Below are 18,693 nucleotides of genomic sequence, written 5' to 3' on the forward strand. Positions count from 1 at the left end.
ACAACCAGCAAGCATTCAACTTTGGGGCTTTCCAGCGAATTCGTTGATTATTTTTTTGTTGGCTAGGTGGGTGGGTGGTGTTGGGCGGTGTTGGGTGGTGGTGCGGTGTTTGTGGGTGGGTGGCTTGTTTGGATGTTGGTGGGGAATTTGCGCCGTGACAAGTGCGAACTTTTGCTTGGATTTTTGGCCACTGCTGCAATTGAAATGCTGTGAGAACTGCGAAGCTGCAAAAGTTGTTGACGAGTGAAGTGTGGTGAATGTTGGTGGTGGTTCTGTTGGAGGGCCAAGTGGTTGGTCAGCATTAGACTGGAGCGCGTTACCTGTTGCCAGTTGGTCGTTGCTCTGGGCCCTAATTGTTGGCCGATTCCCAGGCCCAAAACACACGCAATGTAGTTGTTGCGTAGGTGAGTAGCCCCAATTAACCCGTGCAGGGGAGGGGGTTTGGGTTTCAACTCTTTCGCTCTCTTGACTTGCGGTTCGCCGCCGGTGGGAACTTTTGGCCCATTGTTTTCGGGCTGACCTCCCACTGGTTGCGACATGAGTGCATAGCACACATCGTTGCATTTTACTGGGTACGCAACACATCCCACCTCCGAAGTGCTCGGTATCCAGGGAACGCGAAGTTGCCCAATCAATTCCAAGCACCATTTGAATTAAATGACAACTCGAAGGCATGCGTAAAAAAATAAACAGAAGTGGAAAAGTGGCAGACTCTAAGAGATTGCCACCCAGTATGCTTGATTTATTTATAACACATGCTACGCATCGCATCAACTTATGGAATTCGCAAAATCACAAGAAGCCCTATTGGCAACAACGTTTTAGGCGGGATCTGGGGATCGGGGGAGCTGAGGGCTCAAACGACATAAAAAGCGACATCATCCAATCAATTTATGCGCCAATGTCTCCTGGGCGGCGGACCCAAGTGGGTTAGATATTGGAAAACGGATAATTGGAAGTGGTGGCTGGGTGGCGAAGGCGGAGGCGGAGGCTTTCAGGATTTTCCTTTACTTTGATGGGTTTTCGTAATATTATCTTTAAAAAATCATTTCGGTAAGAATCGAAATTGAAGTGAAAATAGCAGGCGAACCAAAAAAGGATTCTCTTTTCGGATAATGTGTGCGTGCTGTGGGGTCTGGTAATTGGAGGATATTCTCACAGTGAAAGGGCCATCATCATCATCAGGACCACCACCAGGATCGTTATGAAACTGAGGCGAATTAGGGACCTGGGTGAGACAATTCCCCAGTTGCCATTGTAAACGCTTGCAAAGTTATTTGCTGTCCATTTCCAAACATTAAACCAGAGTGACTTGAATAAATTTCATATTCGAAAGCCTCGCACAGACACACATTTCGGCCAGACCGAAATATCCGTTGCCCAAATAAACTCACATGGCTAATACAACTCGAGTGTGTGTGGGTGGGTCCTTCCAGCCTTGAGGTGGGTCGAACCTACGAAACATCCTGCTTCAGGAGTGTCCTGTCTGTGTGTGCCTGTGCGGACATAAACCAAAAATTCCTATACGCTGATGCAGCAAATTTCCGGCCGGAGTGAAAGTGGTGCGTGGTGCGACAGTGGTGCCACCGCCCCCACCACTCGAATTTTATCTCTCGGAGCCATTGGCCACTCAAGAAGAATGTTTCGACTCTCCTCCGCTCTGCTCCTCCTTCCCCCTTCCCACCATCTCGGCAGCATTCTCGGAAGCAAATTTCATTCTCGAATATTCATACATATTCTTCAACTATTGTACCATCCCCCAGCAATTCCTTCCCCACTTCGCACATTTTTCCCTTTTGATATTTTTGAAGTCGGATCCAGAGAATCCAGTATGCGACAGTTGCTTCATTACTGAGGGCAAAACTATTCCAGGAGAGTCAACGCAGCCCCTTTTCAGAGGAGACCCAGAAGTTATGGGCAGGAATAAATGCAAAGTTGGCGCATTTCAACTTTAGATGCAGTTTTCCTCGGACTTATCGGACATACTTTAAGCAAGGCAGCACCGAAGGATTGATTCAAAACGATTTTCATTTTCCAGCAAAAATTGCCTACGCCTTTTTAAAAGAAAGTAAAGCAAATTCATTAAAATGATTTTTCAGCATTTAAACCAGTTTCCACTCTGTGCCTGTCGGCATTTTTTTTCTGAGCATGTAATTTAAACCTAAACAATTTCATTAAAGGGGACAAAGGCAAAAACTAGTTGCTGTTTTAAAGTTGCGGTGGAAAATATCAATATTTTGAATTTAACTAATAAATAGAAAAGCCTTAACATCATATAATGAAAGCGAATAAGTATGAAGAGACCGTTCTAAGGTCTGTATTCATTAAAATTGTTTTTTTTTGTGCAGAATATATATTTTTATTATCTAGAGAGTCAGGTGCACATGACTTTAAAATTAAGTTAATACTAAATTTGTTATTAGTTACAAACCACTAAGAAAAAATAGATTTTTTTTTAATTGTCACGAACCATGAGTGCTTTTTTATAATCTTTGGGTTTTCATTATTTTAAATACCGACAATGATTGAATATTCTTTTAATCAAAAAGGCCAAATAATATCAAAATGTACAAATGATTCCTTGAAATTTTAAAATGTGTTACTTTTTAATAACGATAGCTCAGGATATAAAATAGCTTTTTTAAAACTTGTTTTACATAAAAAAAGGGTCAAAAGAACTCTCTTATTTTATTGGGCTCTTTTGGCAGTCTTTCAGATTGATATCCCTATCTTCAAAGAAGTATCAGAGTGTAGACAGAGTGACGTTGTAAGGGTATTCGCAATTGCGGATTTCGAGATTCGGGTTATTTGTTGTGCCTTGCACGGGGATGGTTTTGAATTGGGCTGGATGCGATGAGTGGCTAAGTGGCGCAGGGTGGTGCGGCGGAGGACTCCGGCTGAGCAGACATGAGCGGGCAAATTAGAAGCTGAGACACGGACCACCGGGGGCTGGCTGGATCTTCATCCACTTTGGCAGCCGAGTGTTTGCCGGCTTATTGTTTGGCTTAATTGCCGTTTGAACTGCGGACGCGTGTGTCGCAATCGCAGTCGCACTGCCACATGCACCTCCATTTGCACTCGCACTCGCACTCGCATTGTTCGGCCAAGACAGCTTCACAACCGCCCTGCTGGCACAACAATGCCGGGCTGCTGGTATGCTGGGGTTGGGCAAAACACTCGAATTACCGGCCGGGGATGGGGAATGCAAATGCTTTCTTGCCCGGGAAATAATGTTTGCGCAATCGAATGACAAAGCACCGGTGATCGGGGGCCGAGGGTCCAATGAAGCATGTCTGCGCATGAAACCCGATATCGCCAAGGAGGCGGAGGAGCGCAGAAAACCCTTCGGTTCCCAGCGAAATCGTTGCAAAGGAAAACGAATTTTTCCCCGTCGCAATTAAAGCAAGTGAAGTCGTTAAAGTTCAAGTTTTCCCAGCAGCGGCCAAATGCCGCGTCACAGATTTCCCGGCCAGCCAAGGAGGGAGGAAGGAAAATCGCCGGAGCGGAACCACACGTCAACCGGCCAACTGGACGCCCATCCCCACCTGGCGTCCAAGCCAAAGGTGACTCTCCACGGGCGGAGTACTGAAGCGTGCAGTGGACATGGGCCGACCGCCAGCGGTTCACACGCTGCAGAGAAAGGCGGGGAGCTACTCGGGGGAAATCGGATCAAGCCTATATGGCTTTATTCATTTTACTCGTGAGATATGATTTAATTTTTAAGGTGAGTTCTCTTCATCATATTCTGAATTAAAGAACGAAGGTTTTTGTTAAAGTTCTTCCTGCAAAGCTCTTAAGGCTCTTATAAAGAAAATTATGCGTGATTTGTTTCAATATACTTTCAATATACTTTTAAGCTTTTAAATATTAAATAAGAAGATTATGAGTGAAAATTTTGTAATCGTAAAATAACAAACAATTATATTTTAAAAGAAAGATGGATAAATTTGGGGTGTAATTCTGATCGATTAAAAAACAAACTGCTTAATTCGATTCAAAGGTTGAAAGCTCAGTGCTCTCATTTTGCCGGAGACTTTTATCTAAAGTGATTATATCCACGCAGAACATTTTTGCTGTGCATTTAGAGCTCTGAATGTCAGTGATGTCCCAAAGCCAGAAGTTCTGCGACTAGTGCCACTTGCAGCTGTCGATCCAAGCTGCTGGATCTGGACTTAAAGCTGCCACGAGCTAATGGCCAACCGGTTGGACACGCGTCTCGAAAATGAGCGAAATTAGGCAGATGCTGAGGCTCGAGACCGCGGTTGTTGCACTTCCAGTTGCGCAGCAGCTGCCACTTCAATTAAGCGAAAGATGGAAGGCCACAGAAGTATATCCATAAATATTTGTCCGAGCTGATAAAATATTCATTTTTCAATATCGCATTTTCGACAGCAGGCTAAAAACATGCAAGTTGCCACCACAATAAAGTGAAAACTCTGTCGGCTCTCTTTGAATTTAATTTCACTGCTGTCTCGAGGAAAGTGGTGCTGTGGGTGTGTGGGTGACTGGGTGAGCGTGTGGTTTCTTGGCCCACATATTGATAACAGGTCCTTCCACACACACACACACACACACAGACTGGGGGCTCGTATCTGCCAGCGCACAAACACAAAGGATATCGACTCCCTTTGAGCAGAATGATGCAATTATTCACACTTGATTAAATACTCAAGAAAAGTGAAAGTGCGTGGAAGGAAGCCTCCTTCGCCGCCTGAAAAGCCCGCATTGAGATGTTTTCCAAAAATTCATAAATTTAAATTAGCAGCCAGTGGCTGGATGATGAAGCCATCGCCTAGTTGCCGACCTCACCTTGAAATCGTTTTTCAATTACTCCACTGAGCCGAACTGAGAACTGAAAGCTGAGAGCCGAGAGCCGAGCGAGCTGAGGACCATTAAATGTATTCCATCTCGAGGACCCTGCCTCGCCTGCAACCTCATTTTCCTGTCTATGACGAGCCTCATTTGGCATCTTGCTTGATTTGCCGTTTTTATTTATTCATTCAACTGTCTGTTTGCGGGGCGGAGGAGGGCATGGTGGGCATCCGGCTGTCCGACAGCTGACTAACCAAATCAATTCGCATCAATATCGAGCAAACCCATCAAAGTCAGTCATCGGGCGGATCGGAGCGGAGGGGAGTGGAGCAATCATCTATGCCATCCATCCGCCGCATCCTTCGGTGGGAATATTCTGCGTAGGAAGCACGGCAGGCTGCACATTGCTAATATCCTGCCGCAGCCCCCTCCCTCCATTCTCTTTCCCCTTTCCCCGTTCCCCAGCCCCTTTGTGCGCACATACATGGGGCATCCTACTAATTGAAATTCAGTCTCAATCTGCCAAAGCCAGAAAATCGCGCTGGCTCTCTCGACCCTGTTCTTTAAAGTTACAAATCCCATTTGCGCTTAGACGAAAGTCCATCAGGTGAGCCATGGCAAGGGGTCGCATCTTCAAATCTCCATGTCTACATGTGCGGAAGGCCATAAATCCCGGCTAGGTAGGACTATTATAGACATGGACTCACATATGTATATCCGAGGCCCGGGGCAATTACCACATGCCACGATCGAGCGGCGCAGCGGGAGTTCGCTCTTCGTGGCGACTTCAAGAGGCAGGCGTTCTGCGTTTGTTTTCGTTTGACATGTCCAACTCCCGCACTCCAACCTTCCACCTTGCCACATGCTGTCGATTTATTTATGCACTCGCTCACATATGTGTGTGTTTTAATTTAGTTTCATCTTTCTGTCAACATGCAGTCTGAATGTGGCCAATGCAATGTCTATTTCGGTCTGAGATAAATTTAGCTGACTGAGCGACAAACAGGCACTGAGCTGAAGCAAAACAGAAAAGGCTTTTCAATTAAAAAAATATATAGCATTTCAAAAATCCTGCTAAGAGTAGGATTAAAATTGGGATAAGCCCAATTTTAAATTCTAAATCTTCTCACAAAACAAGGGGTAAGCTTTAAATATTATAAAATAATAATGTAAGATTTAAATTTTGATCAACATTTGTTTGATTTCATAGCATTTATCATGTTATCAGGGCTAAAAAGGCATCCAAACCACTTTACCCATTAGTCATAAATAACCCTAAAATTAGCCTAATAATTTCACTTCATTTGCGAAAGCGATAACATTAATATTAAAACCTAAATCACAAACATCAAAACAGGCTATAAATAAAAATAATGTTTAATTTAAATATAAAAATGCACATTTTAATGAAAAAAGAGTAAAAGATCCAAACCAGTACATTGCAAAAATTAAAAAGAAATATGTTTTCCTCACTGCTCTGATTTTTTGTCTCTTAACGCTTTCAATTTCGTTGAAGATAGCAGACCAATTTCGATGGTGGGATTATCTGGGCACGGGGAGGGGGGACCACATTTGATTTACAATTACGTAAGTTCGTTTAGCCCACGCTGCCGCATTTTGAGCTTGGACCCTGGCTTCGGTCGGTGGTTTTCGGGGGCGTGTGGGCGACCTGAGTCAATATTGAACTGGTTAGCGGACTCAAGGTGCTGCTGGGGCGAAAAATATCAACTGTCCGGCTCCGGTGGACTGTGGACTATAGACTATAGACTGTGGATATGGATGTGGATGTGGTGGCCCGTGGCTCGTTAAGCCAAGTAGCCGAGTCTGGGCCAAACATGGGCGTTTTCCAGTTTTTTTTGCTCAGCTGCCCACACTTTCGTGCGCAATCTGGGCAGAGATTCGCTTTTTTTTGGAGAGGGCAGCGCAATTAACTTTGAACCAACTCGAAAATGACAGCCGCACACAAGTCAGTTGCAGTGGCGATGCTTCCTGGAGATAGCAGAAGCCAGGACCAAGATAATCTATATGCTCGAACCCGCACCCTGTGTGCTCAACACTCTGCTCTTTGAGCAGGAGGAAGCGCAGCCCCTCAAGTGGCGGCCACCGCCTGCTCCTCCTGCCCCTTCTCCTCGGCCCTCCATTGATGGCGCTCTGGTCAAGCTGTACTTGGTTCGTGGTATTGTCAATGCACTCCACTACATTTGCCAACTGTCAGAGACAAAAACGGCAAGTCGCGTCGACTTTTCAGCACTCCCAGGACCCGTACCCCTGCTCCTCGGTTTTCCCGCTTTTCTAGCTGCACCAACACATGCTCGCTGTATATCTATTACGGCGTGTTTGTGCTACACTTTCCAGCTCCTGCTGCCGCTGCCGCTTCGGTGGCTGCTCTGGTGGCACACATTTCTGTACCCACACACGGACAGACCCCCACCCACACACCCGGAGCTGCTACTCACACATGTACGGTTGACAGACAGACGCAACTTTCCTGCGTTCGTGTGTCCTTGTGCTTGTTTTTTCGGTCGCCTCAGCCTGGCCTGTCTGTTTGTTGACATATTATGATCCTTGATTATTTTGTGCTGACAAATACATGCTTTTCCTTTTATATGTAGGTATACACAAGCCTACATCTAGATAGACTTCCGACTCGGCTCTGATTTTGATTCTGATTCCGATTCCGATTCTGAAATCGTGTTTGATTTTTGTTCTTTTCCTCGTTTCCCAGGCGAAGTGGTTCGCTTCTTGGCCAGGTGCTTCGCTACTAATTGGTCTGGGTCTTCCATTCGCCATCCCTAGTTTATTAGGCTTTTAATGATGGGCGTGCTCTGTAAATCCGCTTCCATTCCGACTCCAATCCCCACACACGCCCACAAATGTCATGCAAAGCCCTGGCATGAGAAAAAACAACAAACCTGCTCCCCAAGCGAACCAAAAACCCAAACCAAACTGTGGGCGTCGACACAATATTTTGTAAATTATATTCGATTGTTTGGTTGTATTTTTTCTGTATTTTTGTTGTTTCTTTCAAGGGGGCGGGGAGCCAAAGCTGCTCTGGGATTGAGGGGCGGAAGCCAGATAAGACCGCAAGTGCATGACACACAAGTACCGGTTGTCAGCTCCCAGTTTCCAGCTCCAACTCCACACCCATTTATTCCAAACTCCTCAACCTGTTCTTCGATAATGCGTTTGATTGCAGCGGAAGTGGAGCGCTGTTGTGGTACGTGTGTCCGGTGCTTCTTGGCTTGCATAATGTGTAATTATTAATTAGTCTACCATTCTGAGCCTCCCCCCTCCTCAAACAAGTCATGGACAACCACAGGGGCTTTGCCACGCCCTCAGATGGCTACTCCCTGCCCTAATGGATGGGCGCAGAGTGGATCCCTTTGGTTTCCTTCTTGACCGAACCGCAAGGTCCATTAAAAGGATGCAACCTGCAACCTGCCACATGCAATGCCTGCTAATGAGCAACAGCTGTTGCATTACCAATGCCCCTTTTCCGTCCTGGTCAAGATGTCAACTCACCCAGGCCCAGAAACTGAAGATGTTTAATCCAATGTTGACGGCAGCGTCGTCGTTTCGTTGCATGTTGCTGCCACTTGATGTGTTGCTGGTGCTGCTGATGTCGCTGCTGCAGAGCCATTTTTCTGGCCGTTATGCTCGCTTTGTTGGCTATTAGCGGACTGTTCTGGGAGCCAAAGAAAAACGCGAAGATGCACTATAAAGAGCAGCAGTTACCGTTGCTGCCACTCCGGCTGTTGCTGCGACACATTTGCTTTGGGTCACCACTTGGAGCACTTTTGTCTGGTTTTGGGTACACCCGCGAGGTCGCGATTTCCACCGGCGTTGGGTTAGCGCCGCATTGTGGCGGCTATTCACTCGACCGCCGGAACAGGGGCAAGGGGGGCTGGGGTTCTTGGCCTGGTCTACGACTGCCACTTGGCCACTTTAAGATTCGCACTTGCCATCCGCTGGATGTTGGCGCAGCGCAGACTCGATAATTTGGCGTTGTTATCGCGGCACGAGTCCTGTGTGTGTGCGAGTGTGCAAGTGCGCGAGTGTGCGTTTGCAGGAGTGTGGGTGAGCGGTAGGCTCCGTGCGAGGCGGTCGAATAACGGAACGGAACGCGGAGCGGTGCGCCTGCGAGCGTCCTCACGGAATCAGAGCTAAAACCGAACTAAAACCTCGAAGCTCGCGAAGCGACGACCGCCAAAGAACGAGTATCTGTGAAGTACATCTCCACATCGGCAGCGTGCAGCAGGAGGCGACTGAGAGTCGTACACAGAGAGCGATGTCTATCCAGAGATAGATGTGGGTATGAGTATAAGAGAGCCCCGGAGCGGCCTGTAAACACTCCGCTCGAGCACGTTGTTGTTTGTTGTCGAGTGTGTTGTTGCTGTGCCAGTGCGAAGCCAAGCCGGTTATGCTCATACACTTATACTGGGACACTTCGCGTGTTCTGGGGGTGCAAGTCGTATAGGTATAAGATAGAATATACGATTCCGCTGGGCGGTATATGTCTTTTACTTGTGTTTTCACTTGTATAAGTGAGCTTCCATTGAGCGGTATAAGCGTATAAGTATAAGAAAATAGGCAAATTGCATATTGTTTAAAAATTTGACATATATTTTGAAAACTAACTTTAATCCCTGTAGCTGATTTTGAATAATGTTTTTTTTTTATTTTATATTTTATTTAGTATAATTTTATTTCTTCAACTGGTTTTCTCAAGCTGTTTGGCATAAGCCTTATAATTGTATGCGAGTGTTGCTCCACGAAATATAAGAAATTATGAGTATGCGGTGTTTGTATAAGTGCAGATTTTTATACGACTCCGAGTAGAAACAAAAATAATAAAATAACTTTTTAATAACATTAATTATTTAATATAAAATTATTTTTTGGAAAACATAAAACATTAGTATTAAAATTAATTTATTTTAATTTCAATGAATTACTGTTGTATGCGACAGCTTATAAGCGGGTCGTATAAGTCAACCAACTTCAATGCTTTGGTATAAATATAAGCAAAAAGTATAAGTATCTTTTACTCGCTTTCATACGTTTTTCTGGTGTATAAGAAAGTATAAGTGACCAAAGCACAAAGAGAACTGTATAAGTGCAGACTAGCATAATAGCTAGAGTAGAAGTATAAGTCCTATTAGGCCTTTAGCAAGAATTGGTATAAGGCTACTACACCGTCAATTTGTATAAGAAAACAGCACTGCGAAACTGTTATACACAGGCCGTATAAGCGAGTATTTCGTAGAAGTCTGATGCAACCTCTCCCACTCCTTTTAAAAGTTCGAAGTTCGAGTGTTTTCACGTCGGTTTGTTTTTGTTTTGCTTGCCATTTGAGTTGTTTTGTGTTTGGCTTTGGGGGATATTCCCTAATTGCTAAATATGTCTGGCAAATGTGTTTAGTCATACCTACTCGGAGTTTTAATCTGCGTTTCCTTCGCGTGCAGCAGCCCCTGCCACGCCCCCTGCCTTTACGACGGCAATTTTCATATCATTTGCACGGGAATCACCTTATGTACTCGCATTTGGCCATAACCATATGAGTGGATTGCGGGCCTCCGAACACTTGTTACACGCAACGCGCAGAGTCCCCTGGGATCGCTTCCCCTGCAATTTTCCCGGTTAAATGCTATTTGGCAACAGAAGATGCGAATTTCAAAGAATTTCTTGTTCAAAATTACGGAATTATGTGTCTTGTCTAGGCTTAAAGTGGGGGAGCAGCTCATTATGCATGAATGGGGGGGAAAACGAGGGTCCACAATAAAACCCAAATTAAATCTATTCCGTCGGAATATTCGTGAGAATTTGCGAATGCAAGAGGGCAATTCAATAATCCTACCCAATTATCCTGCCTCTCCAATTTCTTAAGTGCGCGCTTTATTCGTGAGCAGTCGCAAAAGATTTTTAAACAAAAACAGTCCTGATAATAAGACTTTCAATGTTAATAGATTCAAGATTATTTCCTCTGGACTAACCCACCACTGGTCATACAAAAGTGTGTTTTTAATAATTTTAACACATTGGCATACATTTCCGAATCTAGGAAGTATATACATTCTTGATTAGAGTCTTAAGATGAGCTGATAAAGCCATGTGGGTCTGTCCGTCCGATTTCAGAACTGATATTTTCCTAAATCCTAGCTACCATAGGAACAATCGAAAAAACAATTGAGGTACTGTGAATAAATTGTCAAATGATTGGTATCACAACAGACATAATGAAAAAATAAATATATGTACATTATAAATGAATTTATTTGATAAACTATTAAACTAATGAATTTTAAAGTGGAATTTGGTCTGCTTAAACCAAATAAAAACCGAAAGCATAGAAAGTGTTTAGCAGTGGATGTCCTTGAACTAAGAAAAAATAGGAACAACAGACATAGGAAGACAGAAACAAGAGCCAAAGTTAGCGATGAATTCGTTTTCCTCATCATTCTGCACGTCATCCTGTGTCCTCGAATCTGGCTGTCCTTCCGCCCCAGCCAGATGCAACGCATGAGGGGAGTCCTTACTAGTCGCCACCTTCGGCGGCTTTTCTTTTGGGCTATGTATCACCCGCTTTGCGCCGCTGGCTGGGGGCAAAACAAATCAATAAACGACAACGAGAGTTATGTACCCAAGGCATTGAATCCGCCCAGCTCCTGCCCCTCCCCCCCCCCCCCTCCCACGAAGCTCAAATTGGGAGCGTCGAGCTTAAGCTACATCGCTCCTAAGCTAAGCCTCCATCCATCCATCAAGGCTCGAATACCCTCGGCTCCCCGCTTTCCCGCTTGCTGCCAGGATCCGCCACATCAATCGTGAATCGAGGGCTGCATATACACCTCACTTTCCCCTGTCCCGAAAGCATTTCCTTTTTCCACACCGAGAAAAACGTAGTGATATTTGCCTATAATTCGGTAAGGGTATATGGGCATTTAAAGACTGCAAATTATTAATATAAATTTGCAAAGCTAACTAAATCAAAATAATATTCAAAATGAGTTCAGAAGGGCTTAAATAAAACCGAGCTATTAAAAAAAAGTACCCAACGCAAAGTTTGTTTCAGTTCTACAATAAGTTGTAATGGGATGCTAAAACTTATGGTTGATAAACATTACTCGACGGTAAACATTGTAACTGATGCATAGAAGTGATATGGATAGGTTATTTCTCTGAGTGCACTTCATCTCTGTACTTCACTTGTTTTTCCTGCTTGTGTATTGCGTTATTCTTATTTTTGGAGATGGGGCCCCGAACAGCAGACATTCGTAATCTTCAGTTTCATTTGCCTGCCCCACCTCGATGGGTTCCTCCATTTTCTTTGAGAGCCCTCGGCCTACGTTGTTTGCCATCGGTTGGGGCCGGGTTTTCCTTGAGAGGCCGGTTGGTTTAACTAGATTTTCCTCATTGTTGCTGCCAATATTTGCCCACTGCTGTTGATTCTCTTTGCCGTACCGGTGTGCTTACTCGTAAGCTTTGCATTTCCACACCTCAATTTCCCTGTCAGTAACTGGATTAACTGCAGAATGCATTCCGTATTTATTCTTTAATTCTCGCCCGTACACGTACCATCTAAATATCTCGCTCAGGCAGTCGGCACTTTTATAAAAATGAAAAGCAAATATTTTCGCATGCATTCCGTACAAGTGAAGCATAAATATTTGTTTGAAAAATGAGCTATCCACTTTTGGCTCATAAATAAGATAGAACAAGGAAACTGAGCCAAATACTTAGGCAACTCCGAGTCCCGATCCCACCCACATAGCTCAGACATTTTCGAAGATTAATTTGCAAACAATGTTCCATATACAATTCGGGATTGGCCAGGCACGCAATCTCCGGTTCTGAGGAGTTCCCAGGCGGATGGATTTCGATTCCGGTCCACGTTTCACGTTTCACAGTTCACTTTTTGTTTGCTCTCTTTTTAATTATATTTTAATTTATTTCGGGGCGGGCGGAGAATAAAACTCAAGGAGACATTTTTGCGGTGTTTTCTTTTCATTTTCTTTTGGCACTTTTGCATCTCGTAGGTTGTGGGCGGGCGTCTAACTGGTATACACAACAAAATTAACACATTCGTTGCGATCCAAGGACCCACTCCGCATTTTCACCCAACTTCGCCCAACACAAACAATTGCAAGTTATTTGTGAAAATTTTATTGTAATTACAAAAGTTTTCCCATGTTGTTTTGCCACGCTTTCACCCCTCTCCGACCCTCTTCGACCCTCCTTCGATGCCTTGATACCTTGAATTATACACAAAATAGGTTTCCCTCCGCATCGCCATCGCCATCGCCATTCCCATTCCCATTCCCGCTACAGCTCCTGTTCGGTCTGGTTCAATTCCGTATTTGGGACTCGGTTCGAAAACTCAGTGTTTCAGCAAACTTTATCCACTTCATTATTTGCTCGTTTCCATTGCTGTGCTTCGCTGTTTGGTTTGTGTTTGCCTGTTTGTTCGCCAGTTTGCATTGTTGGCTCGTTTCGATTTTAATTGTATCTGCGTGCAGAGGCCACCAGCCACCAGCCCCCCACTCCCACACACCCTCCATCCCCCCACCCCAAGTACTTGCGAGTGTATTAAATACCGGAAAGTTCTCAGGTCACTGAAGGGCAAGCGGTCATGGAAATCGGCATGGTGGGAAAGCTAAACAGGTGAAAGTGGTCCGGAAAGTGCGTGCAGGCTACAAATCCAAGTATAATATTTCGCCTCAAACGATGCAACCTGATAGTCAGATTAAAACTTCTTAATATAAAGTAAGATAAAATAATAAACGCACTGGAGATTAATACAAAAGCAAAACTGAATATAAATCAAGAAGAGCTTGTGAGACTTATCAAAGCTCTTTAATTTTAAATGAACACCTCCAATTAATCCTAATCCGGAAAATGTTACTATTAAAAGGAAACGATTAATGCATGAATAACTTCTTAATACGATGCCTATTAACTCAATAATTAACAAATTAAGGTTTCGGTATTAAATTACATCTAATAATTTAAGCTCGTCAGCTTATAGATAAAGCTATAAAGTACTAAATAAACTAAGTATTGAAATTGTATGTTTACATTTATACTGCGTTTACTGTTCAAACGCTTATTAAATTTGAACTAAGTTGTGTTCCATCTAACAAATGGATACTAAATACAAGTATAACGAGTGGTTTTATTTCTGCAACTGCTATCTCAAACTTATTTTACAATAGTTTACTCCACTTTTCGATCAATTAATTGTGTATCTCCTTACTTTTGAGTGCGCCAAAAATTTACAAATATATTTTAATTGATAGGATAGAGGATACTAGAGAATAATCACTTTGAAGTCTAAGAGGCTAAGTTGCATACCAGCAAATACAAATAAAAGTTATCTGACTTCAGATTTAATTTAAAGTGTTGGCAATTACTGTTCTGACTTGGCTCTAACTTAAAATAAATCGACGTTCCTTCTTCAAACTAAACTCGTTTGATCCCCCATAGAAGTCAGCACTGCAGTTTGGCCTCTGGCACCCTTTTATTGATCATGCCACCGTTCTAGTCATAGTAAAAGTTGCCGCACATGCGCTTCCCGTCCCTCAGCTGCTTGAGGGGCGACTTGGACGGCACGGAGTACACGTAGGACTGTTGCTGCTCCTCGGACAGGACGCCCGGCAGGATGGAGTAGGGATGCTGGGCCATCTTGGCGCTGTGCTGCTGCTGCTCCTGATGCTGCTGCTGATGGCTCAGCTCCGCTTGGCGCTGCTGCTGGTGGAGCATCCTCATGTACTGGTCGTGGTACTCCGGCTGCTGGTAGAGCTTCTCCTGGCGCATCTGCATCTGGCGGGAGTAGGGAAGGCCCATGCCCATGATCTCGGTGGGCCGACTGCACAGGGGCACTCCGTACGTCTTCTTCGAGCGGCCGCTCATCTTGAGCTTCGGATGCTGTCCCTCCCTCTTCCGTCCAGATGCAGAGCCCGTCGGAGGCTGATCGGCTCCGCCAGCCAGGTGGCCCTGCCGGTCCATCCCAGGCGTCCTCTTGGCGTCCACGACCAGGATGTTCTTCCGCAACGGCGAGCGAAAGTGGGGGAGCGATTGGGCAGGCCGTTTCCGGCGGAGCGAAGTCGGCGCCTTCACCTTCCTTCGGATCACGGACTTCGGCGGCAGTGCGGCCTGCTCCAGCCTTTCAGGCTTCTCCGGTTTTGCTGGTCCTGCGACTTTCTGTGTTGCATCGACTTTCGCCGGCCTGGCCCAAATCTTGCGTTCCAGCTTCTTCCGCTCCCGATCCCTCAGCCCCTTCACCCGCTTGGGGCCACGGACATCCGAGAGATCGGAGGGATCGCTGGCCAGCTGCCAGGCGGCGTTCACCTGGGGTCGAAGCCTGGGCTCGGCTCCCACGAAGTTCGGAGGGGCAAAGGTCGGCAGTCTGGCCTGGATCTCGGCCCTCGGCGAGGACTTGGCGGACTGGTGACCGAAGTACTTCCTCAGAGCGTGGCTGGAGTCCAGGATGCCGGGCCAGTGACTTCCTTTCAACGATCTCGAATGAGCCATTTCGCGTTTGTTAACACTGAATTTGGTTTGGTTCGAAGGGGCCTCAATGTTTTGATTTTCGAAATGGATCTGGTTTTAATTTTTTCCTATAAAATCTAAAACAGCACGATAGAAATAGTAGATAGAAGTTGAAATGAAAGGAGACGGGATGCCAACGAAAGTCACACTTATTTATTGGCCTGACCCCGTGTTCGCCGTTCAATGGTCGTGTTCTGTGTGTGTTTTTTGGGGGCAGAACCCACAAAACCAACCTCCCCCCCCCACAGATGGACAGACAGTAAATCGGTTCGTGGCATTAATGCAAATAAGTGGAAACACAAATATTTTCAACGTTTTTGTGGTCTGCAGCGAACTGCGGCAGAGGAAACCTTTTTTTGGGCCAGAGCCGTTTTGGGACGACAGCCGAGGGTCGATGGATCATTTCCGCTCTCCTGGCTCGTGTCCCTGCACCCAGCTCCCTTTTCCGCTTCCATATTCCGGCCCGTAGTTGTTGCCGTGCTGTCCGGCAACCGTTTCCTGTCGGCGGGCGCAGTTAAATATTGAAATTTATATTTAAAATATTTCAAATATACAGTTAAATGCTGGGCATCCCCCCGTTTTTTGGGCTGCCCTCGCATTTTTCACTTTAGTTTATGTGGAGCATGTTTAATTTATGAGAATTGCTGGTCCTCTTCCTGGTCCCAATCCCACTCCATCGCTTTGAGCCGTATGCCAATGAATATGAAAAATCAATTTGAAGTTTGGGCCCCGACACTGAAGGTCAAACGGTTGTTTCGGGCCTCTTAAATGCCAGCGCCAACGAAACGTGGCGAATCGGTTTCGCAGCGGTCGCCATCGGTTCAAATCGGGTCTTGGCCCTTTGCCCCCAACTCGGCCTAATTCGATTGTTACATTTCGCCTTAATTTCCTGCAAAAGAACAAACATTTGTGACGTTTTCTGGGGTCTTCCTGGGCAGCTCAGTGTCTGTCTCATCCGGTGGTCCGCTCCCCTCGATTTCCAATTAGCAGCAGGAATCACCTTTTCGTCCTTTTCCCACGACTCCCCCGCTTTGCTTCGAGTTGTTTCGTTTTGTTCTTGTGTTAATGGAGGATTTGCACTTGCTTCGACTTCGTGTTCATTGAGGTGGGCCGAAAGGCCGACTTTAATTTCGTCCAAACGCAAATTCTTTTTCTTCTTCGATGGCGCAATAAATGGACGGATAAGGAGGCAGTCGAGGACTCGGACACGCGCAGGATAATTGTAATGCCCTCCCAACTTGAATCTGAGAGTTTGGGCGAGGCGAGAGGAGCTCGCCAGATTTTGGACAAGTTTTATGGATGGCGAGGATTGCATTTCCTGTTTGGCAGGCAACAATGCAGGAACCGGAAACAGGAGAGCCAAGATGCCGGAGTGCGGAGAGCGGGGTGCGGGGTGAAGTCCACGGATCCGCGAATCCAAGAATCCACGAATCCACTTAGCGGCGCATAAATTTCGCTCGGTACATAAAGTACAAGTGTACAAACAAAAGGACTTTTGGCGCACGGCATTAAAAACATAAAGAAACCACATCGAGGGCCAAGGACCAAGAACCAGGAACCAGGACCCGAGAACCGAGGAGCAAAACCAAGACCAAGACGAGGTGCACCAGCCCGGGAGCCTGGATGATCCGGGTCACATAAACAGCGGCGAGTGAATAAAATCGCAGCCGCGCTGCGGAGAGTGGGGCGAATCGCAGGCCAAGTCAGGCTAGGCCACTGCATTGCTATTTACAAAATGTCCTCGACCAAAAGGAGCGACCGAGTGAATCATAAAGAGTCCTTGTGCAGGCTGAAGCTGGATCTGAAGCTGGCAAGAGAAATGCACGTAAAATAATAAACAAGGCTTTGCAAACAATAAATGTTGCTCTCGACCTGCCCACCTCCCACCTCCCACCACCCACCACCCACCTCCCACTCCGCGTCACATCTCTATTCTTACCACATCTGGCAGCTGCAATGCTACGAGTTGTTAGCGACGCTGGCGACGAGATTTCTGCCCGTCCATTGTTAGGCTCCGCCTCCACCCCCTCCTCCCACGGATCCGGAGGATCCTCCATTCCTCCTCCATTCCGCCTGCGTTCCGTGTTCGTCTTGTTGTTGCTGCCGCCGCCGCTGCTGCGATAAATGCGAAATGCTTGTAACTGCAATGCAAATGTAATGTGCAAAGGACATTTTACTCGGCTGCTGCAGTTGCTCATCCTGCTCATCCCTCTCCTTCGGCAGTAAATATTCCCTCTGTGCGGAAGGGTCGTGGGGCAGGGGCGGATGGGAGGCATAGGAGGTGGCAGTGGCAGTGGCTCCGGGTGTCCAGGGGTCAGCCCCTGCATCCGCTGATGAGTGGCCACCACCCATCCGCCATCCACCATCCGACATCCACCATCCACCATCCAGCATCCAAGTGGCAACGCACGGCAGACGCCGGTCGCTTTTTGCCGCTGGCGACGTCCTTATTAATTGCAACAATAACTGGGGTCCAGGCGACGAAGGCTAGGCGTTTGTAGGAGGCGGGGACATGGCTGCACCCAGCGAAAATTATGGGTCCGCGCGGTCGTTAAATTGCCATTTCATGCGGCAAAAATAATAATAACTATCAAAGAAAAACTCCTAGGAATTAAAATATTAAAATATTTATTAATTACTCCTCAAAATTAAAAATCTATATATAAGAATATATAAATATAAAAATGCCAATAAAAATACTTAAAAGCTGCTTGATATCTTTGCATTATCAAGATATTTTTAAATTGGAGTTTGTATTTAATACATTTGTACTATTTTAATAGATTTAAAAATTAATTAAAAAAATAAAAATTTGTAATACAAAAATCTTTCAAAATGTATTGTGCTATGCCATTGCCAACAGATTTCTTGAAGATATGGGTTTGTAAAAAAAAGCAATTTAGAATAGAAATATGTACTTGGTCTCTCCATTTAATAAACTCGAAATATTATTCCCAAAACACTGCATTTCTCTCACTGCACTTGAAGTAAATTTCAGGCGGAGGTTCGGTAATGGGGGTGCACCGTAAGTCTTTCAGCTTTTTGCCTGCAAATTTATGGCTCGGACCTGCAGCTTTTTTGTGGACCAGCGACCACCGGAAGCGGCACTTAGCTCTTGGCACTCGCACTCTGTGCTCCGTAGTCTGGCCCCCTTGCCGCCGTCCTCCTGTCCACCACCAGTTCATCATCCGCTGGCGGGTCAGGTGCACTCCTCTCCTCTCCACTCCACTCCACTCCACTCCACTGCACGGGATGACTACACTCGCTGATAAGTAATTGGGGGGTTTTTGCCGCGGGGCCTTCAGTGGGCGGAATCTGGGCCAAAAGTTTCCCGGC

The 18,693-nt window shown here is 45.7% G+C and overlaps 2 protein-coding genes across 4 annotated transcripts in view; both read right to left on the minus strand.

Annotated features, from left to right (window-relative positions):
* Positions 1-9,016, minus strand: part of LOC108049614 (nephrin) — a 64,424-nt gene extending 55,408 nt beyond the window's left edge. For all 3 annotated transcript variants that reach the window (XM_044461784.1, XM_017130854.2, XM_044461785.1), the window contains exon 1: positions 8,335-9,016. In XM_044461784.1, the coding sequence (XP_044317719.1) occupies positions 8,335-8,452 (118 nt within the window). In that variant the 5' untranslated portion in view covers positions 8,453-9,016. The remainder of the gene's footprint in view (positions 1-8,334) is intronic.
* A 5,286-nt stretch (positions 9,017-14,302) lies between these two features.
* Positions 14,303-15,464, minus strand: LOC108049616. Its single transcript, XM_017130857.2, has one exon. It carries the CDS (start codon positions 15,337-15,339, stop codon positions 14,347-14,349), a length of 993 nt encoding a protein of 330 aa, XP_016986346.2. The 5' UTR covers positions 15,340-15,464; the 3' UTR covers positions 14,303-14,346.
* Positions 15,465-18,693: the final 3,229 nt, after the last annotated feature.

Source organism: Drosophila rhopaloa, unplaced genomic scaffold, assembly GCF_018152115.1.
Source record: "Drosophila rhopaloa isolate 14029-0021.01 unplaced genomic scaffold, ASM1815211v1 contig_69, whole genome shotgun sequence".
Lineage (NCBI taxonomy): Eukaryota > Metazoa > Arthropoda > Insecta > Diptera > Drosophilidae > Drosophila > Drosophila rhopaloa.